Below are 24,931 nucleotides of genomic sequence, written 5' to 3'. Positions count from 1 at the left end.
TTTGGTTGTTTACCCATGTTTGAACTGTAGTTAAGTTTAGTCGTATATGAGGTTCATCTGCTAGTGTCTTCTCCATCATAGCAATCTGATCATCATTCACAATACCTTGTTTTCTTTTCCTTCGAAGGTTTTCGGGTTTTTCATAGATTGGATTTGTGACTTCGGTGTTCATGGTTGTAGTAGCCTAGTTAAGTTTTGGATTTTTAGACTACGTCTTAATACTCATATCTATATATATAGATAGTGCAACTTTCAATTTCCTTATCCGCTTAGGTTAAAGTTCCTTTATATTATTGGATTATAATAAGAGATTTTTTATTAAAAAAAGTAAAAAGAAAAACAAAACACAACTTACTTTTTTTTGGTATCTCACGTACAACTATTTTAAGGAATCTCAAAGACAACTCTCTTTGAGGTTGTTAAATGGGTACCAAAAGGCCCATATCAATAATTGTATAATATAAACCATTACGTTACATTTCTTGGTTAATATCGTCGGCCAGTATAATGGGTATGCAAGCCGATATAACTTAAAAAGAGTTTTGGGTTTCTTTTTCTTAATATGGGCCTAATCACCGTATAGTGTATATGGGTTTAATTTTCTTTTTTTATAAATATTTTTCTTTTAATAATTTGCCACATGTCAAAATCTTAAATTATTATTTGCCACGTGTCACGATCTTGTTAATGGCTAACTTTGAAAACCAAGATTTATATAATAAAATATGTTTTATGTCATTAGAATAAAATACAAAACAAATGAGAGCATATAAAGATATTGGAAAAATAGTTTAGAGGAGGAAATTGGAAAATCCAAAAACGGTATTTATTATTTATTGTGCAGAGATTTTATGAATTTTTGTTAAATGTGATAATTATTGGTTTCAATATATTGAAGTAAATAGTTTAATGTCAATAGCATATGATTGTAAATAGTTCTGAACTCGAGGATTTATTTCACAAATGTCAATATAGATAATATATGAACAACAAAAAAGACATTTCCTTAAACATAATTATTATGTCTTAGTTAAACTGACTAGAATAGAGGATAATTAGCAATCGTCACTTGATTTTGTTTTTACCTCTTCGTCCCCTTTCCCTTTAAATTTCGATGCATGCTCTTCACGTCCATAACGATCTTATATAGAGATAATATAAAATAAAGCAAAGGCTGATTAATTTGAAACAAATTTTTCTTGAGGGGAATTAAATCTCTCTCATACCTAGTTTGATTGCCACATAAGCTGATAAACAATTATATATGAAGAGCTCTCCTTGACTTATCGACTCTACATTAATAACAACGAAATAAATTGGAACCAGTCTGAGAATTTTCATGCAGAGTAAATTAAAGAGAACGTACGTACCATCGCTAACAGGGGCTGAACTGAAATTGCGACGAGACAGAGCTGATCTCCCTCTGCGAGTTAATTGCGCAACTACAGAACTCAGATTTAGCACCATGATATCAAGATATTAGGCTTTTGCTTTTCTTCTTCTTTGTCTCTCTGATTGCGTTTTTTCGATCTTTAGAAAGAGACACAATAGGTCTATCTATATATATAATAGGAGAGATCTCTCTTTATTTAGAGTGTCCAAGTAAAAAACAAATCTATTAACCTTAAAGTGTATTGAAAGTATTAAATTAATTCGAATTTATCTATATTTTTGGTTACTTATAATAAATATAAAAGGAGTTAGGACTTCTGGATAATATTCTTAGAGTATTGCGCAAGTTCCTTGGAGTGAACCCCAAGTCTTTAACAAAAAAAAAATGGCTCTATCAAGTATCAACGATCCAAAAAATACTCGGCGAGGCGAGAATTCCCAAGAGTCCGACGGCCTGACTATCCTCGCTTGATCCAGCTCGGTTTGGCGCGCGTGTGGGAACCTTCCCTCACTCTTCTAGACACTTTTGAAACTAGATGAGAGTGCAACCATATATAAGTGGCTCACTTCACACCCTTATTTTTCATTCAAATGAACTTTGTTTTTGACATATGAGTATACCATTTTGTAGTACTCGTTACCAGATTTTCATTGCACTATCAGCTCGGCAATTCCGTTCAACCATTTAACTAAAATTTGGCCGGAAAGTGGCCGAAAATCCATTTTCAAAAAGATGCAATTTCAGAAACTTGTTTACCATTATATAGGGTATTTTTTGCCCTGTCTGTAGCTGATTTGCTTTCATAGTGTACATTTATTGCAGGCACATGTTTCCCCAACATTGGATAACTTCCAAGAAATTACGAAGCCATTTAGCTTCCGCCGCAACTATATCCAATGGTATGAATTCAGATTGCATCGTTGATTTAGCTGCCAGAGTTGTTTGGGAGATTCTAGGACATTACTCCACCTCCAAGTGTAAAAACGTATCCACTTGTGTGTTTTGAGTTTTTGGAGTCTACGATCTAGTTGGCATCATTGTAACCTTCCAAAACTGCAGGGTTTCTACAATAGTGCAAGCCATGATCTTTGGTATAACGTAGATAGATCAAACTCGAGTTATAGTCTTTCAATATTTATGTCGTGGATTGCTTTTGCAGCGACTAAGTACAGTTACAAAGTGCGCTAAATTTGGTCTTCTACTGTTTGTCAAGTACATTAGAATGCCAATTACTCTTGCATACTCCACCCGTTGCACATGTTCACCAGAATATTTTTGTCAAGTGAAGTGAGGATCCATTCGAGTTTTTGCAGTCCCATTTGAGTAATGCTTAAATTGATCAAGTATCTTTTCAGCATAGTGGGTTTGAGAAAAGATGAGGTCCTCATCAATTCTTATGATTTTTATCCCCAAAATAACGTATGCTAGATCCAAGTTTTACATGTAAAAATACATTTTGAGCATATTTTTTCGTTTGATTTATGATGTTTTTGATGCTCCCAGTAATGAGCATATCATCTACGTATAGATATAAGCATAAAAATGTATCATGTTGGAGTATTTTTGAAATATATGCATTTGTGGCATTCATTAATGCTAAAACCGATAGACATCATCACACAATCAAACTTATCATGCCACTGCTTAGGAACCTGTGTGAGTTCATATATTGACTTCACAAGTTTACACAATTTGTATTTTTTTCATGGAACAAGTTGTTTCATGTATATTTCATTTTCCAAATCTCCATCTAGAAATGCAGTTTTTACATCCATTTGATGGATTTCAAGATTTTGCATGGCTGCAATGGTTATGAGCATCCAGATTGAAGTTATTATGTTACCGGAGAATAAGTACCAAAGAAGTATCTTAACCTTCTTTTTGCCGAAATCCTTGCACTACAAGCCTAGCTTTGTACATGTCAATACACCATTGGTTTTCCATTTTAACGAGAAAACCCATTGGTTTTCCATTTTAACGTGAAAATCCACTTTTATAAGCATGCTTTTTCAGAACTTCAGATATCTATATTAACATTTTTAAAGACAGTTATGAAAAAACCCTCACTTAGCTCACTTATTTACAAGGTCCTGCCATTGGCTTTAAATAACTATTCTCTAATATTTCTAAAATTTGTTTCCACGATTATTCAACAAATTTAACTTATAGGATCCCTAAAAATTAGATGATTTGCGAGCTGAATATTCTGAGATTTTCGAAATGATTTTGCGGTATTAATAACCATATTTATGATGATTTTTGCACTAAAAACGGAAACCATATTTATGATGAACATATTATTTTATTTGAAAGGTTCCCCCAAATCTCTCTCTAAATACAAAATCAACAATAGAAACTAATCAATTGCATTAAATCAAACAAATTATATCTATTTATATTAACATTTTTGCAGCAACTTATGAAATAAATCATGGGGTTTAAACTTATTTACAAGCTTTGCCACTGCTTTAAATACAAAATCTTATAAAATCAGAAATTATAATTTTCTAAAAAAATATTAATTGATCGAAAGTTATATATTCGATCATAATTGTTAGTTGTTACGCTTATTTAGCTGCTTTATTCAAGCACATTCTTAAAAACTTATTTCCAAAATCTTTCAATTTGTTTATATTGTTTTAATATATAATCGTCTCAATTAATTGTGTTAGTATGTGATTAGCGGCATAATTGGAACAAATAACAAAATTTCCTTTACTTTAGAGTTTAGACTAACATTGAAAAGCATATTTTTCACTTATAGCCTTCAATTATTTAATGATTTCTATAATTTTAATTTTTCAGAACAAATTCTCTTTGCTCACCGAAGATTCGATTACCTAATCATCCGTTTCTAAAAATCATTATAAAAGATAGTATTCTTGACCTTGTCATAATAAACTGAATTAAATTTTGACGATTATATGACTCGACGAGATAAAAGACGGGATGGATTGTAATATGCTTATAAAAATTATACGATGGGACAAGTTTGAATTGATAATACTATAAAGTTAAAATCTCACTAATTTCATATGTCAAAACAGATAAAATATTCATACGTTAATATGTCAATACTATAAAATAAAAATTAGAAAAAACGTTTGCCCCGCGGTGTACCGCGGGTTAAAATCTAGTCTATATAACATTTTTGCAGCACCTTTTGAAATAATTTTTTGACTTTGAAACTATTTACAAAGAATGCCACTAGAATTTATTATTTAGTTAAACTTTTGAAACTAATAAATAAAAAATTTTAAAAAAAATTTCTAAAATCTCTCCCTAATAAATTTAATACCATTTTTTATTTTCCACATTTTTCTCAAATATTTCCCCAAAATATTTATATGATCTTTTTTTTAATTTATTTTATAACATAACTAAACTAAGAAAAAAATAAAATACAAAAATAAAATTATTAAATAAAAGCAATGAGTTATATTTTATACTTCATACCGTAGACTGGATTTTTTATAGTAATCTCACATTTTATACTTCATACCATAGACTGGATTGTTTGTCAGATTTAAAGAGTAATCTTCTAATCACTCTAGTCGTCATAAGTTATGACTACTGTTGAATATGTAAATGTAAACTTTCTCATTAAGTGTTAATGAGTGACTTACATCAGTATTTATATGTAAACTAAGCAAAAGGAAACTTAGTCTATTCTAAATACAACCGATCAAGAGTGTTGAATATGTAAATGTAAACTTTCTCATTAAGTGTTAATGAGTGACTTACATCAGTATTTATATGTAAACTAAGCAAAAGGATACTTAGTCTATTCTAAATACAACCGATTAATTTATCTAACTATAGTCTAATATCCCCCCCCCCCTCAAGTCTTTGAAACTGAACCAGATGGAGGAGAGAAGAGACTTGATATTGACATCCTGTTGAGTATCAAATGGAAAGGACCAGGCTGTAATGGCTTTGTCAAGATATCAGCATGCTAATTAGAGCTTGAAACATGGAATAGTTTCATAAATCCATTCTTAACTTGATCCCTTATGGTGTGGCAGTCGATCTCAATATGTTTCGTCCTCTCATGGAAGACCGGATTGGTAGCAATGTGAATTGCGGATTTGCTGTCACAGAAGAGCTTTGGACTTGTAATCACTGTGACCTTCAAATCCTTGAGAAGCTGAGCCATCTATAACAATTCACAGGTAGCTAATGCCATGCTTCTGTACTCTGCTTCAGTACTGTTGCGGCTCACTGTCTGCTGTTTCTTGGATTTCCAATGAATCAGTGACTTTCCTAGATAAACACAGAAACCAGTGATAGAACATCTTGAATCTGGGCAATTAGCATAACTTTCATCCGCAAAAGCGTTGAGACAGAGTTCTGAATCAGCCGCATAGAATAAGCCTTCTCCCGGATTTGTCTTTAAGTAACTGAGGATACGCATATCAGCCTCCATATGAGCATCCGTAGGGCAAGACAAAAATTGGCTCAAGTTGTGGACAGCATAGGTAATGTCTGGCCTGGTGATAGTGAGATAGAGAAGACGGCCAATTAGTTCTCTATAAGAAGTGGGATTATCTAACAATGTACTTGCTTCCTTGCTGAGATGAACTGTTGGGTCCATAGGAACAGAAGAAGGTTTACATGCTAGCATCCCAGTTGTCTCAATAATGTCCAATGCATATTTCCTTTGAGAAATAGAAATGCCACTAGAGTTCCTTGCTATTTCAAGACCAAGAAAGTATTTTGGTGGTCCCATATCTTTAATCTTGAAAGCAGCATGGAGAGCATCCTTGAGAGCCTGTAATTCAACATCACAGTTTGATGCAATCATAATGTCATCACCATATACAAGGAGAGCAATGAATGATGAACCAGATTGCTTGACAAACAGAGTATTGTCACTTGGAGACTGAACAAATCCAGCCTTTAAGGCCACAGAAGAGAAACAATGGTACCATCTCCGAGAAGCTTGTTTCAAGCCATAGAGACTCTTATGTAGCCAACAAACAGCATTAGGAGGCAATGGGGCATTAGATGCAGGCGTGTAACCCAAAGGTAAGCTCATATAAATCTCCTCATCTAATGTACCATGTAAGAAGGCATTAGTAACATCCATTTGGGTAAGCTTCCAACCAAAAATGGATGCTAAGCCTAAGATATACTTCACACTAGCAAGCTTAGCAACAGGAGAAAAGGTATCAATATAGTCAATTCCCTCTTGTTGAGTATAGCCTTTTGAGACTAAGCGAGCCTTATATCTATCAATGGAGCCATCTGGATTGTATATAATGGTGTAAACCCACTTACAACCTATAGCATTCTTACCATGTGGCTTGGTTACAATACTCCATCTGCCAAGAGTTTCAAGAGCAGAAATCTCCACATCCATTGCTTTAGGAAAGTGTGGATGAGCCATGGCTTGTTGAAAATTCTGTGGTTCTGTTTCAAGTGAGCAAGAGAGTACAAAAGACTGATAGGAAGGATTGAGTTGGTGATAAGAAAAAACAGAATCAAGGGGATAAGAAGAAGAAGAGGAATCAGAAATTTGGAAAATAGAATCAGAAATTTGTGAGACAGATGAAGGTAAATTTGTTTGAATAAGACTGCGATGATAGTTAGATAAGTAACATGGAGCCTTCACTTGTCGTTTTGGCCTGTCATTGAGTGGTGCAACCTGTCCTGTATCAGCTGCAACAGCCTCTTGTGGAAGATTTGGAACACTAGAGTGTGATGCAGATGATGCAATAGTAGTAGTATCAATAGGAACATGAACAGGGACTTCATCAAAATCAAATGCAACAGGAACATAGATGGGCAAAATCGTTTTTGGAAACAAATCTTCAGATTGTGTAAAACGTGTATCTGTTTTAAATGGAAATTCATTTTCATGAAAAACAATGTTCCTAGAAACTGATATGACATTAGTATTCAAATTCAAAACTTTATAGCCCTTATAACTAGGAGGGTAACCTAGAAAAACACAAGGATCAGCTCTAGGTGAAATTTTATTCATGTCCTTAAGAAGAGTTGAAACATAGCATAAGCAACCAAAAGTTTTCAAAAAACTATAGTGTGGTTTCTTTTTAAACAATTTCTCATAGGGACTCAATTTATCTAAAAGCAAAGAAGGAGTTCTATTGATTAAAAACACAACAGTATGAATGAAATCACTCCAATAGACTAAAGGTAAATTTGATTGAAACAACAATGCACGAGCAACATTAAGTAAATGCTGATGCTTTCTTTCCACAACAGAATTCTGTTGGGGTGTGTAAGCACATGAAAAGTAATGAATCATGCCATGATCTTTGACTAATTGTGTAAAAGCAAGCTCAGGTGCATTATCACTTCTAATGGCTTTAATAAGAACATGAAACTGAGTATGAACATGTTTAATAAAAGCAGGAAAAACAATAGAAACATCACTTTTATTTCTCAACATGTAAATCCAGGTCACTCGGGTACAATCATCAACAATTGTTAAAAAAATACTTATACCCTTCTATAGACTCTACCGAATAAGGTCCCCAGATATCTAGATGAACAAGATCAAAGGGTAACTCAGACAAGTTGTTATTTGATACAAATGGTAAACTTTTCTGCTTAGCTAATGGACAAACTTCACAAGTATGAGAGACTGACTTAGACATAGGCAAAATACCAGTAATATGTTGTAACTTGGCAAGAGATGGATGTCCTAGGCGTTGATTCCACAGATGTCCATCCACGAGCAAGGATCCACAGAATAATGAAGTATTAGAGACGACAGGTTGAGTGACATGATGCTCCAAAATATACAAACCATGAATAACATTGCCTCTACCAATCATCAAGTCCCGAGTATGGTCCTGGAGGAAACAAAAATCAGTATAGAAATGTGCAGAACATTTATTATGCAACAGAGAACTAACACTCAACAGATTAAATTTGAAAGTAGCAACATAAAGGACATTGTATAAGACTAATGATGCAGAAATATGCATTGTGCCTGTGTGTGTGATTGGTACTCTAGTGCCATTAGGTAAAGAGAATGTTACACCTGTCACAGGAAAAGTTTCATAAAACAATGCTAAGTCAGAACAAACATGACTAGTGGCTCCACTATCAATTATCCAGGTATCATTAGGTAGAACAGAATAAAGGGATGAAAGAGAATAATGTTGAAAAGTGAAAGAATGATTTTCATAACGAAGGCTAGAAGATGGAAAATCAAAAGAAACAGTACCAGCAGTAGTTGTTGCAGCCATAGCTCCATGTTCTTTGATGGTTTCAGATGGAATAGTAGACTGCTGCTCTGGAACCCTGAGATGAGTTTGTAATTGTTGTATCAAAGATTGAACCTGATATGGACTAAACTGATGAAGATCAAGATTAGTAGCATTCTGTGCAGGTGGTGGCATATATGGGACCATAGCCGTGACTGGATTAGCTATTTCATGTTTTCAATAATTGTCGTATATGTGACAAAAAAATATTAAAGAGTTTTGTATTCGTTTGTAATGTATTCGATTAGAAGGTTAAGGATCCCTAGATTCTGTATGCCTTCTATTCACTATATATCTTTTAAGTAATAAATAATGTATTTGTATCCATGTTAATTAGCTCTCAGCCATTTTCATATATTTTTGTTTTAAAAAAAACAAAATTACATGTAAAGTTTAACAATTAGTCTTCTCCTACACTTCTATTTGAAGCAAATTACATGTAACCGCATAAAAAAAAAAAAAAAAAAAAAGAATGCAGTGTCCTTTACTCCTAATTCCCTCTAATCCCAACACCTAATCTTAGTGTTAAAATATCATTATCGTTAATATAATAAATCAAAAATAAATAAATAATTATATACTTTTTTCTTCTAAAATCAGAAAAAATAAAACAAATCAAAAATTACAAAAAGTGGTTTCGTTTTAAAATGTAAAATTTCATGACTTGCATTGCGGAGAACCCAAAAAAGAAAAAATAAAAAACTGAGTCTCTCACTCTCATGAATGATCGCTTAAATCTCTCTAATCTCTAATCTCAGTATCTTCATTGATACTACCGGCGATGACGTCGCTTCTTCTGGCCTTCTTCTTCTTCTTCTCCCTCTACGGCTTTTCTCCGGTTATCTCCGACGGTTCCGATCACCGTTATATGGTCGGTGATGATGTTCCCCTTTACGCCAACAAAGTCGGACCGTTTCACAATCCCAGGTCTGTCTCTGCGTTAATAATCTATTCACACTCTTCAGATCTGAGCTTCGATTCTCAGTAATTTAATTGTGCGTTTTTCTGATTTTTTGATTTTTGATTTTTGATTTATTTTGAATTTCATGAAGATCTCTCTGTTCTTGGGGTTTCTGATTCGAATTGTTTCAAATTTGGAATTTGATTTCTGTAGTTTGACTATGATGAATTGGGATGAAAAATTCGTAGGTCTATATGAATGTTTCTGGAGTGTGTGATGTTTCGTTAAAAAACTATTGAATTAGTGAATGTGGTTTGATGTTAGTGTAGTTTTAAGCATTTGATTCATGCTCATATAAAATTAAACAGTGAACATGATCAAACGACGATATTGTGAAGTGAAACAATCTATGCTTATAATGCTAACCGAGGTTCTATGAATTACTAATTCTGTTGTGTTAGTTTGAGCTGAAAATTACCTTTTCTATGTGTGTAGTGAAACATACCGATACTTTGATCTCCCATTCTGTTCTTCAGGTATGTATTGATGGTAAAGTTGTGCTTAGTTTCATATGGGATTTTTTGTAGTTTTATATAGCTGAGGTATATGTTTTTACAGCTCCTGTTAAGGAAAAGAAGGAAGCTCTTGGGGAAGTTCTCAATGGAGATCGGTTAGTTAGTGCACCCTACAAACTGGAGTTTTTGAGTTACAAGATCTCTGTAGTTGCGTGTAGAAAGAGGTTGAGTAGAGAAGACGTTGCTAAGTTTCGTGATGTGATCTTGAAAGACTACTACTTTCAGATGTATTATGATGACTTGCCCATCTGGGGATTCCTTGGAAAAGTTGTCAAGGATGGCAAAACTGACCCATCTGAGTACAAATATTACCTCTTCAATCATTTGCAGTTTGAGATTTTCTATAATAAGGACCGTGTTATTGAAATTATTGTGAGAACAGACCAGAACATTCTCGTGGACTTGACTGAGGACAAGGAAGTCGAAGTGGATTTCACATACTCAGTTCGATGGAAGGAAACAGAAATTCCATTCGAGAAAAGGATGGAGAAATACTCGCTGGCTTCTTCAATGCCGCACCACTTGGAAATCCATTGGTTCTCGATCATTAACTCATGTGTCACAGTTCTTCTCTTGACTGGTTTCCTTGCAACTATTCTGATGCGAGTCTTGAAGAACGATTTTGTTAAGTAAGATATTAGCTAAACTATATAGCATAATTGAATTTGTGACTTTTAATATATCTTGTAACTTACCATATAGGTTGTTGTACATAATAGGTATGCACACGATGAAGAGGCAGTTGATGACCAAGAAGAGAGTGGGTGGAAATTGATCCATGGTGATGTATTTAGGTTCCCAAAACACAAATCCCTGCTAGCTGCGGCCCTTGGTTCTGGCACACAACTGTTTACACTGTACGTTTTCACATAGAGTTGTGGTGTTCCTGGTATGGTGTTTTCTATTCATTTTGTAACACACATTTTTATATTTGTATGCAGAGCTGTTTTTATCTTTATGCTTGCTTTAGTTGGTGTCTTTTATCCCTACAACCGTGGGGCATTGTTTACTGCATTGGTGGTCATATATGCACTAACTTCTGGGATTGCTGGATATACTTCTGCTTCTTTCTATTGCCAACTAGAAGGAACTAATTGGGTAAGTAGGATGCAAGTTTCTGGGTTTTTGTTTTTCCTTGTAGTTTTTTTTTTTCTTATTTATATTTCAGTAGCCGTCAATATTCTTTCACAGTGGCTACACATTTAATAAGATGGCTGTCTAGAGTGCTAAGTGATCTATTTGGTGAATATTCTCAAGCAGTATTGCGGTCAACTTTGTTTTATTATTTAGCATCAACTTTATATGATCCTTTACTAGCTCTCTTTTATCTGGAACATATGTCTTTATCATACTTATGTAAATATGTGTATAGTTGAGCTATGACCTTACGTGCCATTAGATGATTAGGTTTTTGAGTTTTCAACTTCTTTTTGCACGCTGGGTTTTTGTCTCAGTTCTAGACATTAATTTTTAGCAGTTTGAGGAAAAGCTATGGCTCATCACGTTCCATCTTGTTCTCATTTGCAATTAGTTATCTATATTAGATTTCTCTGTCATTCATATTTCTCCGAACGATTTTGATGCCGTAAGAATAAGTGATTGAACAGTTTTAGAAATCAATAGCTTGATTAAAAAAAACTGATATTAATTGTCTTGTCTTGACAGGTTAGGAATGTTATACTAACTGGAAGCCTCTTCTGTGGACCTCTTTTGCTCACTTTCTCCTTCCTTAATACTGTTGCAATTGCTTACCAAGCCACTGCAGCATTGCCATTTGGGACAATTGTGGTTATTTTCCTTATATGGGCATTGGTTACTTCACCATTGTTAATACTGGGAGGTATTGCCGGGAAAAACAGAAAATCCGAGTTTCAAGCTCCTTGTCGTACCACAAAATATCCAAGAGAGATCCCACCATTGCGCTGGTACCGAAGAACACTTCCGCAGATGGCTATGGCTGGTTTTTTGCCGTTCAGTGCCATTTACATAGAGCTTTACTACATATTTGCCAGTGTTTGGGGTCACAGAATATACACTATCTATAGTATTCTGTCTGTTGTCTTCCTTATTCTTGTTATAGTCACTGCTTTCATCACAATTGCGTTGACATACTTCCAACTTGCTGCTGAAGACCATGAGTGGTGGTGGAGGTAATGTCGTCTTTTCTCTAACTTCTGGTTCCATTACTACTATCTTGTCGTTGTTTTAGGGAATATACGTCATTAAGTTTCCAGCTAATTGAAACTACTTCTCTAGAGGTTTTTTCGTAACCTTTAACATAGACATATAGTAGTAAGAAAACTTGATTCTTTGCGAATGAGAACCCAATAAGTCGCAAACATTTTTCATTTTTGTCTGTGATGGTTTCATAACCCCAATAATAGATCAATGCTTTAGACTCTTTGTCTATAATTTGCTATTTTTTTGTGAATCTGACTTTTTTTTGTGTGTCTTCTGTATTCAAAGATCATTTCTATGCGGTGGATCAACAGGCTTGTTCATATATGCCTACTGTTTGTATTACTACTATGCACGGTCGGATATGTCAGGATTCATGCAAACCTCCTTCTTCTTTGGCTACATGGCTTGCATTTGCTACGGATTTTTCCTCATGCTCGGTACAATCGGATTCCGTGCGTCCCTTCTTTTTGTCCGTCACATTTACCGCTCCATCAAGTGCGAGTAAAAATTGAAGATTCTTCACTCCTTCAACAGCACCCTCTCTAGTGGTGTAGGTAAGAACATCATATCATGTTTGGACTTTGGCTTGTTGATATGATCGAAGCTATTATGTTGCTATTGTTTTACTTTGATGGTCATTGTAACAGCGATGGTAAAATACGGTAGAGGGCCATCGATCCAGCGAAGTTGTCTATTTTTTGGTTTTGGTATTCTATCAATTTTTTTTTACAGATCTTTCGTTGCTTTTTCTCCTTTGGAATGATGTCCTGGAGAAAGATTTTGAGATAGTACTTAGTAGTAACGAATATTCAAATTTCTCGTACATATTGTCATTCTCCATAATAGTTTGGCTCTATTTTTAATTCTTTAAAGACTAATACGACGTCTACAAATTCTAAGAGCACCTACAGTAAGGAGGGTTCTAAGTGAGTTTTTAGACAAACAAAAAAATGAAAAATAACTAAAAATAAATGAGAAAAAAATAGAGATAGGCTATATAATATCTATATTTAGTATCCATAGTATTCATATTTAGAACATAATAATAAAAAAAAAAAATATTTAGAACATAATATACTATATGCCTTGTATAATTTTTGTCGTTGTTATTTATCATTTAAATTTAATTAAACAACAAAAATAAACTTAACCACTGGAGGTGCTCTTAGGTTTCAACTGGTCAACTAAGGCCTTGTTCGGTATAGTGTCGCTGCGACAGTTTTAAGCGATCAAATATTTAATGTTAACCAAGACAAAAAAATCAAAGGGGATAAAATAAAGTGTCGCAGCGACTATATTTGTGAGTACTGTCGGTCTCGCCATTGTCGCTGAAAATAACAGCGAGCATTGGAAAATTTTAAAAGTGTCACTGCTATTGTTTTTAGAAAGAAAAACGAAACTATGTATCTGGTTTGGGATGGGCTTATATTGGGCCGTGACTTTTGTGTTTTGTTCTCTGCCGATATTATCTTAAAACAAATCTGATACGACCGGGCATTATCCTAATGGACCTTTATGGGCTTTCTTTGTCATTGATTATAGTTTAAGCCCAACTACGTTAGTTTGTTCTATCTTCATCGTCTCTCTCTCTCTTCTTCTTCCTGCTTCATCTCTGTTTCAATTCTAAATTTCAAGTTTCATCCTTTTCGATTTCTACAGATTTGGGTTGTTCTATTTTGTCGTTTTAATTCGTGGGTTGATTGTACTTTTTGTTGAATTTGGATTCGTGGGTTATTGAATTTTGCTATGTCTGATCATGTTCACGGTAGTTTCGTCCAAGGTTAGTGTAAGGATTGTGTTAGGTTTATTTCAAATAGAGATTTACTTGTCTGGTTTGTATTGACAATAGTTAAGGAGCTATGGGTTAAACCCTTTTATTTGTTTTTATTGGTTTTGCAGGATGATGATGATGATTCATGTTCATACATAGTCTTTGAATAGAGTTATTGAGAATGTTTACTAATAGTGGAAGACAAGAGGAACGAACTGGGAAACATGGAACACCAAGGCTTCAGTATCTACAGGTTTTGGTTTATGTTCTGTGACATAATCTTTGTGGTAATGAAAATTAAAGTAGTACTGCTGGAGCTGAGTTTGTCAAATTTTGAATTGTAGGAGCTTGTGAGTCAGTTTCAGAATGCAACTGATGAAGGTGTGATGTACTTTGGTTTTGGTAGACGCTAAGTATATTCTGAACATTTAGAAAGTATTGTTGCATAGGACTGGCTTTGGTTTTGTCTTGTGATTAATGTATCTATGGGAAATTTTTTAAGTGAAAAGTTGAATGTTCATGTATTACTGATTCATTTGTAGTATGCTTTTGAGGACTGTGTGTGGCTTCATATGGATTCTTAGGGTACTTAGGTATAAATGAGGATATGCGTTATGTGTTAAACATCACTTTATCGGCAACTATGCTGGAGTGTATTATCATAGGTTTGATGACGTTAAAAGTTAAGTCTTATTTTGCAATTTTGACTTCTGTAGATCGTCCGAATGGCAAATTGCTGTCCTCACTTTCAAATGCCTATATTATATTATAGATTTAGCAAGCCTAATCTTGCATGTCTCTGGTTTTGTCACTTAGTTTTAACGATTAGTGTTTTGCACCTGCAGAAACAAAGGAGAGAATTGTAGCAAACTTGGGGAATTTTTCATATGACCCGTACAACTACACTATTTTACGTCAGGTAAACCTCGAGTATGCTCATGTTCTATCGTTTTCCATGGAGAATCCAAATACCCCCCAACACTTGAATCTCTCTCTATGAAACGTTAGTGGTGTACTACTCTCGCAGCTAAATGTCTTGGAGCTATTCATAGACTGTCTAACAGAGCCAAATGAGAAGCTTGTGGAATTTGGAATAGGAGGAATATGCAACGCTTGTGCCGGTAAAAAAGCCTGGAATATACGAATATACTTTGATACTGAGCTTCAAACCAAATGCTCTTTTCTCTTCTTGTGCAGAGCCAAACAATGTTACTATCATTGTCCAAGCTGATGGAACTCCTCTTATAATCAAATGTTTATCAAGTCCTGTACGAAAGACTGTGAGCACACATGTTTCTCTACCCCTCATTAATGTTCCTCTGGTGGTGCTTAAATGAAAAAGCTTAAAAAATTGTTTGTTTTCTAATAGGTGAACTACGCGCTTGGGGCTTTGTACTACATGTGTGACTATAACAGAGCAACAAGAGAGCAGATTTTGAAAGAAGAAGTGGTGGATCTCATCGAGAGGTACGCAGCTGCTGAATCAGTCAGTGTAAGCTTTAGTAACTTGGCCAAGGCATTTCTTGACAAGCATGTTCATCATGCAAACACATGAGAGTAATGAAATTTTCTATATTTTTGTTCTGTTGAGTTTGATTCAGCTTGTATATCTATCAATAGGCAAAAAAATGCAAACGCTACCATTGATGTTTTGATTTTTGAAGATTCAGAAAGAGTTTAGTTGCGTCTTGTGATAATGTAGATGAGTAATGTTTAAGGCTAAACTGATGAATTATATACTTGTGTGAAATCGAATGATGAGAAAAACTTATTTCTTCGTTAGAAGTTGGAACCTTTCACATTTGAAAATGCCTGTCATATGTATTGACCAAATAGTCTCTTCCCAAAAGCTTCTACTGCCTCTTGATTTTCTTACAATAAACAAAAAAATTGATGTCTTTATGGTTTGGACATTTAGTTTATTATAAATCATATTAAAATAACACTTTTAAAATATTTTAATAAAATGTAAGCTTAATTACTAAGTAAATTTATTATTTAATAGTAATAAGAAATTTCAAAAGTAAAATAAGATTCTTTTTTAAAAATATTCATTTTATGATTAACAAAAGAGAAAATTTCAAAATACCCATTTTCGAATACCACTTTTTTAAAAAATACTCTATTTTCCAAATTTTATAAAAAAAAGGCCACTAAAATTTAGAAATTTATACAAATATATGTGTAAGCTTAATAAATATACAGAAATATATGTATATGTGTGTAAGATTTTATATATAATTTATAAATAACGTATAAAATACCTTCTAAAAACCTTTTAAATACTTTTAAACTCCTTAAAAACCTTTTAAAACTTATAATATTTGGATCAAGACTCCCAGCAGTATTTATTATCTAAAAGTATCTTATAAGCCATATAAAACTTTATAAATATTTCATATAAACAATAGTATTTTTAAAAATTGATAGGTAAAAGGGGTATTTTTGAAAAAGGGTACACCAAAGTGGGTATTTCTCAAAAATTCTCTTATCAACAAAATTTATTAAATAATAACACCAATTAATATTGCTAAGAAATTTTTAAATAATTATGTGGAACTAAATATTTAAATTAAAAATACATATATTTTGAAAAAAAATCATAAACTAGCTTTGTAATGCTAAAAACACTATTTTCTCTCTTACAAGCGGCGTCTAACACCTCTCTTCTTCCTTTACTTTTCTTCTTATTATTTTTTTTTCATTTTTAGTGGTTTTTCTTTACTTCTCATCATTATATTTCTTCTTCTTTAATATTTTAGTATTTTTTTCTATTACAAGCAAAATAAATTTTTAATCATTCATAAAACAAATTTACGAAAAATAAATTTAGAAAAGATAATTATGTCAATCTTTAATAAATAAGCATGGAGTTTAGCCGGTGATGGTTTCATCCATTATTCTGAAGTTCCTTATTTTTCCATATGTATTAAGGTTTTATCTTAAATAGATTTTGAGTTTTGACGAAGAACTAAAAGAATGATATCTCTTACAATTATATCGATTTAGTAATTTATTCTGATTTTGTTTATAATTTTTTTAGTCTATTTTATAATTACAAAAATATAAGAACAGTTCTTGATGCTAAAAATCGTCTCTTTTTCTCTATTAAAGGTGTATATTTTTATATTTTTCTCTAGTATCTGATTATTTTATTATTCTCCTCGTTTGATTTTAGGTTTAAAACATTACTTAAGCATGCATGTAACGAATAGGCAAAATAAAAAAAATTCAGAAAGATACTGAAGTAAATTTTTAAATATTTTGCCAAATTTATCTATTTTAAATTGTGTTTTAAGTATTATGTCTTATACATATTCCGACGATGAACCCAAAAACTGATATCTGATTTGCAATTGAATCGATTTAATTATTTATTCTGGTTTAGTTTATATAGTACGGTTAATGTTCAAGTAATATTAAATTTCAAGTAATATTAAATTTTATTTTACCTCATTTTTTTGATAATATATTAGATTTTATAATGATGATAATGCTTCTAAGGTTTATGTTGAGTTAAACCTTAAAAATTTTCTATAGGTATGCTATGGTCATTATAAAAAACAGATTAAATGATTGAATTTTGTTAATTTCCACGGGCTCTATGTACATTGAGACTTTGACTATATGAACTCACATAGGAATTTATTTTTTGAGCTAGAATTGTGCGAGCTAGTTTCCTTACAAACTAGCCAAGCTTATAGATTCAACTAATAACCTTTACAAACAAACAAAAACGTACTGCTACATTTTTTCTGTATCATGTATTCTAATAAAAAAAATATTTAATATTTCCTTATTTTCAATTTTTTTATTTTATATTCATATTTTTTTTTACCTTTCTTTAAAATCATTATAATTTCAAATATGTTTGTGATTAATTTGCTTACAAATAAATTTCAGTTTTTAATAAGGGAATTTCGAAAATACCCCTTTTCATATACTTTTTTTAAAAAATACTCTCTTTTCAAGCTTTATCAAAAAAAACCCCACCAAAAATGTTGAAATTTATCCAAATATGTCTGTAAGCTTATAAATATATACACAAACTACCTTTGTATGTTAATAAAATTTATATATCTTTCATAAATAACGTAAAATAAATTATAAAAACCTTTTAAGAACCTTATAAAACCTTCTAAAAACCTTATAAAACTTATAAACACGATTTAAAACATTTTAAAATATTTATATCAAATTTCCCAGTAGTAGTTATTATATATAAGTATTTTATAAATTATATAAAACTTTATAATATTTTGAAAATGATAGATAAAAGGGGTATTTCTAAAACGGGGTAAACCAAAAGGGGTATTTCTCAAAAATTAGAAAAGTGTGTTAAGTTGTGTCTATGAGGAAGATGAATAGAGACGATGAAAAAGATCTGGTAATTTTGTTGTCGGACGGTGAGTGGATGAAGTGGGTGAAGTAAATGAAATCTTTTTTTTTTCTTTCCTTATATAGATAATAAAAAAAAAACTAAAGCTTTGATTAAATCAATATAATTTTACTATTTTGCACTTAACAGACAATATTGTCTTTTGGCGGTGTAAACAAAAAATCTAGTTTTAAGGTTTAAAGTGTTAGTAAAATCATTTTGGTGGTATATATTGTATAGTGTTAGTTAAATACTCTCGAGGTTTAAAGTGTTATCAGTGACACTGTGAAGGTTAAAAATAGGTTCTTCCCTATATTTAAGTTTGTAAGTTTATATGACTTTCTGTTTAGAGTAGATTGTCAATTCCAATTTGAGAAAGTGACATTATATCTTGTCCTTATATTGCTTTTTTTTTTGTTATCTTTACTTTCATAAACTCAAACAGTCATTTTGGAGCACTTAATCAAATATGTGATGATTTTGCGAGATATTTTTTTGGTTCATTCTGAGCCCAAGGTTAACTTTTAAATTACCAAAAATGATGTTTTTAGGCAAATATTTATTGTGTTACTAGTTCAACATTTCTCAAATTGTTCATAAACATATATTATATCAAACCAAAATAACAAATTTTCACTTAACCACACAATTTTTTTTTTTTTTTTGCATATTAAAACAGTAAATTTCATATTTATACATCGATATCACACATCAGGTGATGTTTTCCAAACTTCTGTTTTAGGAGACATTTTCTCTTGTGTAGCAGATTTCATGATCTTGAGTGCTTCTACCATATCGTCACATAGTCTTTGTGGATCTGGAATAGTTGTTGTATCAACAGCTAGATTGATGACAATCTTGTTTACATAGCTTATAAAATGGATATTGAGAGCCTTAATAAACATCACAAAAACAAAACAAAAAAAAAAACAATTAGCTAAAATTAAATTTTAACTTCATCAAAAGTTTCATAATCTTTTATAAGGTAAAAAACTGTACTTAAAAATGAATGAATTAATATATACATGAAATCAATTATACTTACTTGTGATCCAACTAATGCACTTCCCGCAATATACGAAATCGGATGGTGAAGAAAACTTATTTCTTCATCAGGACCTTTCACATTTGAAAATGCCAATGATGTGTGACCAAATATCCTCTTTCCAAAAGCTTCTACTGCCTATTATTTTTCTTACAGTAAACAAAGAAATTTAGGTATATGCATTAAAATGTATCGATTAAATTGCGCGTATCGATTTCATATTTTTCACCTTTCCTCCAAAAAATTTCAAGGTGAATTTTATGATTCCGTAGAAAATAAATGCTTCAAGAGATATCTTTTTCCTATCCATGGTCTCTTTGGCTCGTCGAATGTATTCCAATGGATCATTCTCTGATTTCACCCACAAAGGAAATATGATAGTCCCTATGAAGTTTCCCCATCTACACTTTGAACCCTTTGACATCATATTAGCCAAATCCTGTATTTTTTCATACCTTATTAAACTTTACACTTAACATAATTTATAGTTTGGTTTTGCATAATTGTATATAACTATGTTGATTATCACCTCTATCTTTGTTGCTGGTCTTAAATTTACAGCTACAGCACCACGAACTCGGAGTTCTTCTAAGATCTTTTTCTTCTCGGCCATCGATCCATCTGACAAAAAATTGATCAAGTATTAGAACTATTACTAAGGATGTTCTAATACTATGATGATAGTACTATTATGGTAAACTGATTAACTCTGGTTCTTTTTATTATTATGCGAAGTGAGTAAATATCGAATAAATAACGATTGAAGAAAAGTTTAATTTCAAGAAAAAAAATTGATAGTTCTATCTTCATCCATCTAAAAAGAAAAATGAAAGTATGAAATCTAAGCTTTGAGTATATACCATATTTGCTACTCAAGTATCTTGAAAGACCTGCTTGTGTCATTCCAAGAAGTACATCATTCACTTTCTGCAAAAATTTATAAAACTATGAATTTGATATAGTGTACGTAAACGAAGTGAATGATCAATATAAAGCAAAGCAACAATTATATCATACCACATTCATTTTGTCCTTGACAAACTTGACATCATCAAAACTTATAATCCGATGCATAAGCTTCCAAGATTGGAATCCATCACTAGGATTACCCATAATAGGATTTTTGGTATCTCGCAAGAAGCATATAGTAAGCATCAACTTGAAAAATTCAACAATAGTAGTGAAAGTGACTCTTATCATAAACCAAAACCCAACAACCAACCACCAAGCCATGGAATCGACAGGTTTTTTCGTGGCCACGGTATTGGATATTAGCGCGTTAGGATCTGATATTTTTCGCGAACAAGCAAGTAAAAGAGACATAAGAGACATTCCATCACCAATTGAGTGATGTATTTTTACTATAGCCAAAGATTCTGCTTTTGAGGTCTTTATGTTGAGTAGATGAAATTCCCAAAGTGGCTTGGACATGTCCATTGGAATGTTAGCAATGTTTGAAATATAGTCTTCTATGAAATGATCCGGATCGCCAATGTTGGCATAATCAAGATCCGGGACAAGGACATGGTCTTCTACTCGAACTTTAACCGGAATCCACACTGGTTCTCCTTTTCTCTTATAGTCTACTTCCTGAATAGACAAGAAAAATTATAAATGTCTATAATTCATATATAATGTCTATAATTCATATATAATGTCTATAATTCAGACAAAACTGATCAGAACTAATCTACTTGTGATTTGCATACATAAATTAAACTCTTTGATAATTTAGAAGTACAAACACATGTGTGTAGTAAATTTATTGAAGTTTATTTTATCTTATTTAGATTATACATACTTATTATTATATATACAAATTTTAATTATGTGTCTACGACATATACAAAATGCATGCGTACGTATAGAACATATACAAAAACAATTACCATTTTGCTAGTGAATCTGGGAGCATTGATCAATGAGTTGCTGATGCCTTCAACAAATCTTGATGTATTGCATCTAATTTTTAACCCAAAAGTGATAACAATGAAGAAATTTGGGGAACTTAGCATATGTGACATTGGGCTAAGTGGCTCCATTGGTGTTGTCTCATTGACCTCAATATCTTTTTCCATTTTCATGGTTTTTTTATTGATTCTCCAACCTTTGCAGTAGCTACATTGGTTTTTATAGCATTTATATATTTTTTTTATTAGTATTAAATGATGGTTGGTATGAGGTTAGGGTTTTGTGGTTGCTACCTTCGCAGGGTCCTTTGTGTTGTTTATAATTTAGTCATTCCATGAATCTTATATATCGAAAAAAAAATCATTCGGTTTATAATATCATTTCATGAAGTTTGTGTTTAATTATAAAATTTTCTTTATAAATTTTAAATTGGATTGAATAATTAGAAAGAGTAATCACTATATATGATCGTATAGATTTAGAGCGAGAAGGGCTTCTTTCTCTTGAAGATATACTTGTAACGCTCCGACCGTTATCTCTCCAGTGGATCCCATGTTCACCACCAGCCCATGGGCCCATCTTGTTTACCGACCTTACAATCACCACATGATCTTTCCATGTATTTTGGCCTCACTCACACAGTTCCGACAATCACTTACCGGAAGGTCACCCATCTTTTGACTACTGCAACATAACCACGCTTAACTATGAAGTTCTCTCAATATCCTTGACCGAAATGATAAATGCATTTTGGTGAAATAGGTGGCTAAATCAATTCATTTAAACATCTCCGCAAAGCAGGGTCTCACAATACTCCTAGTCCCTTAGTGTAAAGGTGGGTGCAAAGTCATGATCATCTTGATCACAGTACAGACAAAAATCATGGTGAGATCAGAGATGAGTCTATTGTAAACACATATATGAGTAGTCACTGTAACAATGAAAAGTGTCTTTGTCTATTGAATTTTGTAGGATAAACGTACGGGTCCAAAAACCTTCTAGTGCTAAACCCCATGAAACATAGGTAGATAAAATATAGTGGTACACGAACAGCCTAAATTAGTCATACACGTATGTGAATGTGACGTTATATATGCAGTTTGTCTAGTCTATCACGAGATATATTATTGTCAAGTTGCTTTTTATTTTTGATAATTTAGCATATTTTAAGAAATACATATAAACTAACAAAATGTTTACTTGTCGAAAATGTTCGAAGAAAATATATATATACAACCTTTGTCTAGATGCTAGATGCTCAGACGATGTTTATATAATTTTCTCTAACTGTCTACAAATATATAGATTTAGTTTGTACTTTTTCTAATTTTCAATTACATATATTTAAAATTTACAAAGTTTTACTTTCATATACATGATTAGAACGATCATATGTTGTTTTTTTTGTTGTTGTTGTAAATATCTCACTGATTATAAAAACAGTTTAGGTTACAACTTACAATTGAAAGATTAAGATTCTATACATGGAAAAAAAAAATGTGAAGCATAAAAAGATAATTAAACACAATTTTCAGTTCATCTACTCAATTAAGGAATAAAAATATTGTGGGAACAAGATGGACCAATGACGTTTTTGTCGTATTTTCTAGATAAATTACAAAAAGAGAAGGTCAACTGAAGGATGTAGAACATATTTTTACTATAGATAATAATTAGTTTTAGAAACTTTTTCAAGGAAATTTTTATACATTATCTATTAAATCACGGGAGAATTTCAGAAAAAAAAAATTTTCTGGTATCACTTTTTTAAAAATACTCCTCTTTCAAATTTTATCAATATTTTTCTGTAGTTCTTGCTACGATTTAATATTTTATTCACCTAATAAATGTTTTAACTATAATTTTTAAAAGAATTTATAGCACTATAATATGTTATATTACAAACATTTAAACCGTTTAAAATCATCTAATCTCATTAGTCATTCGAAGCATTAGATAAATAGTGAACCGACACCAACACTTAAGCAAATACTAATAGTAATAGAATTAATGATGTGGTACTAAGTACTGTTCGAGCTACAAATATGCCATTTCGGTGTACATATATCGTTAACATATATGTCCCCAGCCTATTTAATTGAAATTAATAACTTTCTTTTTGTTGTGGGTCATTAAGATGAGGATGTTATGTTTTTTGTTTCTTTTTAAAGTAATTTATCATATCTAACAACAACCCACGTAATATGTATGATGTTAAAAACCCACATAATGTATGATATTGACATAAAATGAAAAAAATAAATATTGATTTAAATTGTTTGTAATAACTGTATGAGATAATAATAGTAATAGTAATATATTCCATCTTTTTTTTTGTATCAATCCACTTTTTCAAAAAAAAAAAAGTTGTATTTTTCAAATTATTTATGCATTTTTAATTATTAATGATGAATTATAAATTTCAAAGAAAATAAGTAAATATTACTGGTTTAGAACTAAAGAAAATAAAAATAAAATAATATATTTACAATTAATTAAGTTTTGATATGCGTGAAAAGTCTAAAATATATATTAATTAAAAACAAAGAGTAGAGTTTATTTTGGAATCAGCTTTCAGCATTGGCATTGAATCACTAGGTTTTCGACTTTACATATTGGGTTTTAAAAAAATTTGGTTAAGTAAACAAAATCTAGTGTTATTCTCATTGTAGTACATTTGAGCATAAGATTTAAACAACATAATATATAAAGAAATTGAGTGTAACAAAATTTAGAAATTAAAGTGAAACAAACTTAGTGTTATATATTAATTCGCATTTTGTTAAACTTGACTTGATTGTAATAATTTTACTAAAATTATTACAATCAAGTCAAGTTTACTTTAAATTTTGTTAAAATGCGAATTAATATATATTAAACTAAAACATATATTAAACTAAAATTATTACAATCAAGTCAAGTTTACTTTAAATTTTGTTAAAATGCGAATTAACATATATTAAACTAAAATTATTACAATCAAGTCAAGTACATTAGAGCATAAGATTAAAACAAACTTAATATATGTATGCGTTAATCAATAGAATAGAAGTAACAAAAGTTAGTGTTATTCTCATAGAGTTTAAGTAATATCCAGTGCTAAGATATTATCAATTTGGTAGTTGTATGAAATAAAACTTAAAAGGTACAACTTATATAATATCGACCACACAATTCATCTAATTAGGAGAGTCTGATCAAATACGAGTACGTGTTCAGAAATATTTATGAACAATTATGAGGTTGGCAGCAAGAAGATGAGTGTTGTACCTAAAAGTCTACTACCTACAAATATTAAATTTCATACCAAATACTGTTGGTTTCATATAATGTTCTTTTTTCCATAAATATGCGATTTTAAACTAAAAATTCAAACGAAGTATTAGTCCAAAATATGTGAAAGAGTCGGCTAGTTTTGTTATTGATAGTTGAAATCACATTGAAAAGTCTTTCAACGCAAAGTCTCGGTTTGTTTGATATGTTGTACATTGCTATTTACATTATAATGTGTGATGGGCTTGATCATATTTACAATTTT

At 31.6% G+C, this 24,931-nt stretch overlaps 3 protein-coding genes and 1 long non-coding RNA gene across 5 annotated transcripts; 2 read left to right on the top strand and 2 right to left on the bottom strand.

Annotated features, from left to right (window-relative positions):
- Positions 1 to 1,008: 1,008 nt before the first annotated feature.
- On the bottom strand, positions 1,009 to 1,519 carry LOC111829743. Its single transcript, XR_002833099.1, has 3 exons — positions 1,371 to 1,519; positions 1,227 to 1,292; positions 1,009 to 1,141 (listed from the first exon to the last, which is right to left on the bottom strand). It is a non-coding gene; the product is annotated as an uncharacterized LOC111829743 (long non-coding RNA).
- A 7,776-nt stretch (positions 1,520 to 9,295) lies between these two features.
- LOC17879123 (transmembrane 9 superfamily member 4) lies at positions 9,296 to 13,166 on the top strand. 2 transcript variants are annotated; one of them, XM_006283328.2, is made up of 8 exons: positions 9,296 to 9,558; positions 10,028 to 10,068; positions 10,151 to 10,736; positions 10,827 to 10,964; positions 11,049 to 11,205; positions 11,773 to 12,257; positions 12,574 to 12,842; positions 12,936 to 13,166. In XM_006283328.2, the coding sequence occupies exons 1-7, from the start codon at positions 9,413 to 9,415 to the stop codon at positions 12,791 to 12,793; spliced, it is 1,773 nt and encodes a 590-aa protein (XP_006283390.1). In that variant the 5' UTR covers positions 9,296 to 9,412; the 3' UTR covers positions 12,794 to 12,842; positions 12,936 to 13,166. The 2 variants fall into 2 exon arrangements, with proteins under 2 accessions (XP_006283390.1, XP_006283389.1); XM_006283327.2 differs by having other exon boundaries at positions 12,574 to 13,166.
- A 724-nt stretch (positions 13,167 to 13,890) lies between these two features.
- LOC17880363 (armadillo repeat-containing protein 7) lies at positions 13,891 to 15,814 on the top strand. The gene is made up of 7 exons (XM_006284553.2): positions 13,891 to 14,068; positions 14,188 to 14,312; positions 14,404 to 14,440; positions 14,905 to 14,978; positions 15,087 to 15,180; positions 15,257 to 15,339; positions 15,429 to 15,814. Exons 2-7 carry the CDS (start codon positions 14,241 to 14,243, stop codon positions 15,612 to 15,614), a joined length of 546 nt encoding a protein of 181 aa, XP_006284615.1. The 5' UTR covers positions 13,891 to 14,068; positions 14,188 to 14,240; the 3' UTR covers positions 15,615 to 15,814.
- A 3,242-nt stretch (positions 15,815 to 19,056) lies between these two features.
- On the bottom strand, positions 19,057 to 21,593 carry LOC17878727 (O-acyltransferase WSD1). Its single transcript, XM_006283564.2, has 7 exons — positions 21,372 to 21,593; positions 20,500 to 21,072; positions 20,343 to 20,409; positions 20,012 to 20,103; positions 19,712 to 19,921; positions 19,483 to 19,620; positions 19,057 to 19,330 (listed from the first exon to the last, which is right to left on the bottom strand). The coding sequence occupies exons 1-7, from the start codon at positions 21,564 to 21,566 to the stop codon at positions 19,142 to 19,144; spliced, it is 1,464 nt and encodes a 487-aa protein (XP_006283626.1). The 5' UTR covers positions 21,567 to 21,593; the 3' UTR covers positions 19,057 to 19,141.
- Between the last annotated feature and the right edge of the window lie 3,338 nt (positions 21,594 to 24,931).

This window comes from Capsella rubella, unplaced genomic scaffold (genome assembly GCF_000375325.1).
Source record: "Capsella rubella cultivar Monte Gargano unplaced genomic scaffold, Caprub1_0 scaffold_7, whole genome shotgun sequence".
NCBI lineage: Eukaryota > Viridiplantae > Streptophyta > Magnoliopsida > Brassicales > Brassicaceae > Capsella > Capsella rubella.
This window is presented reverse-complemented; position numbering and strand designations above follow the sequence as displayed.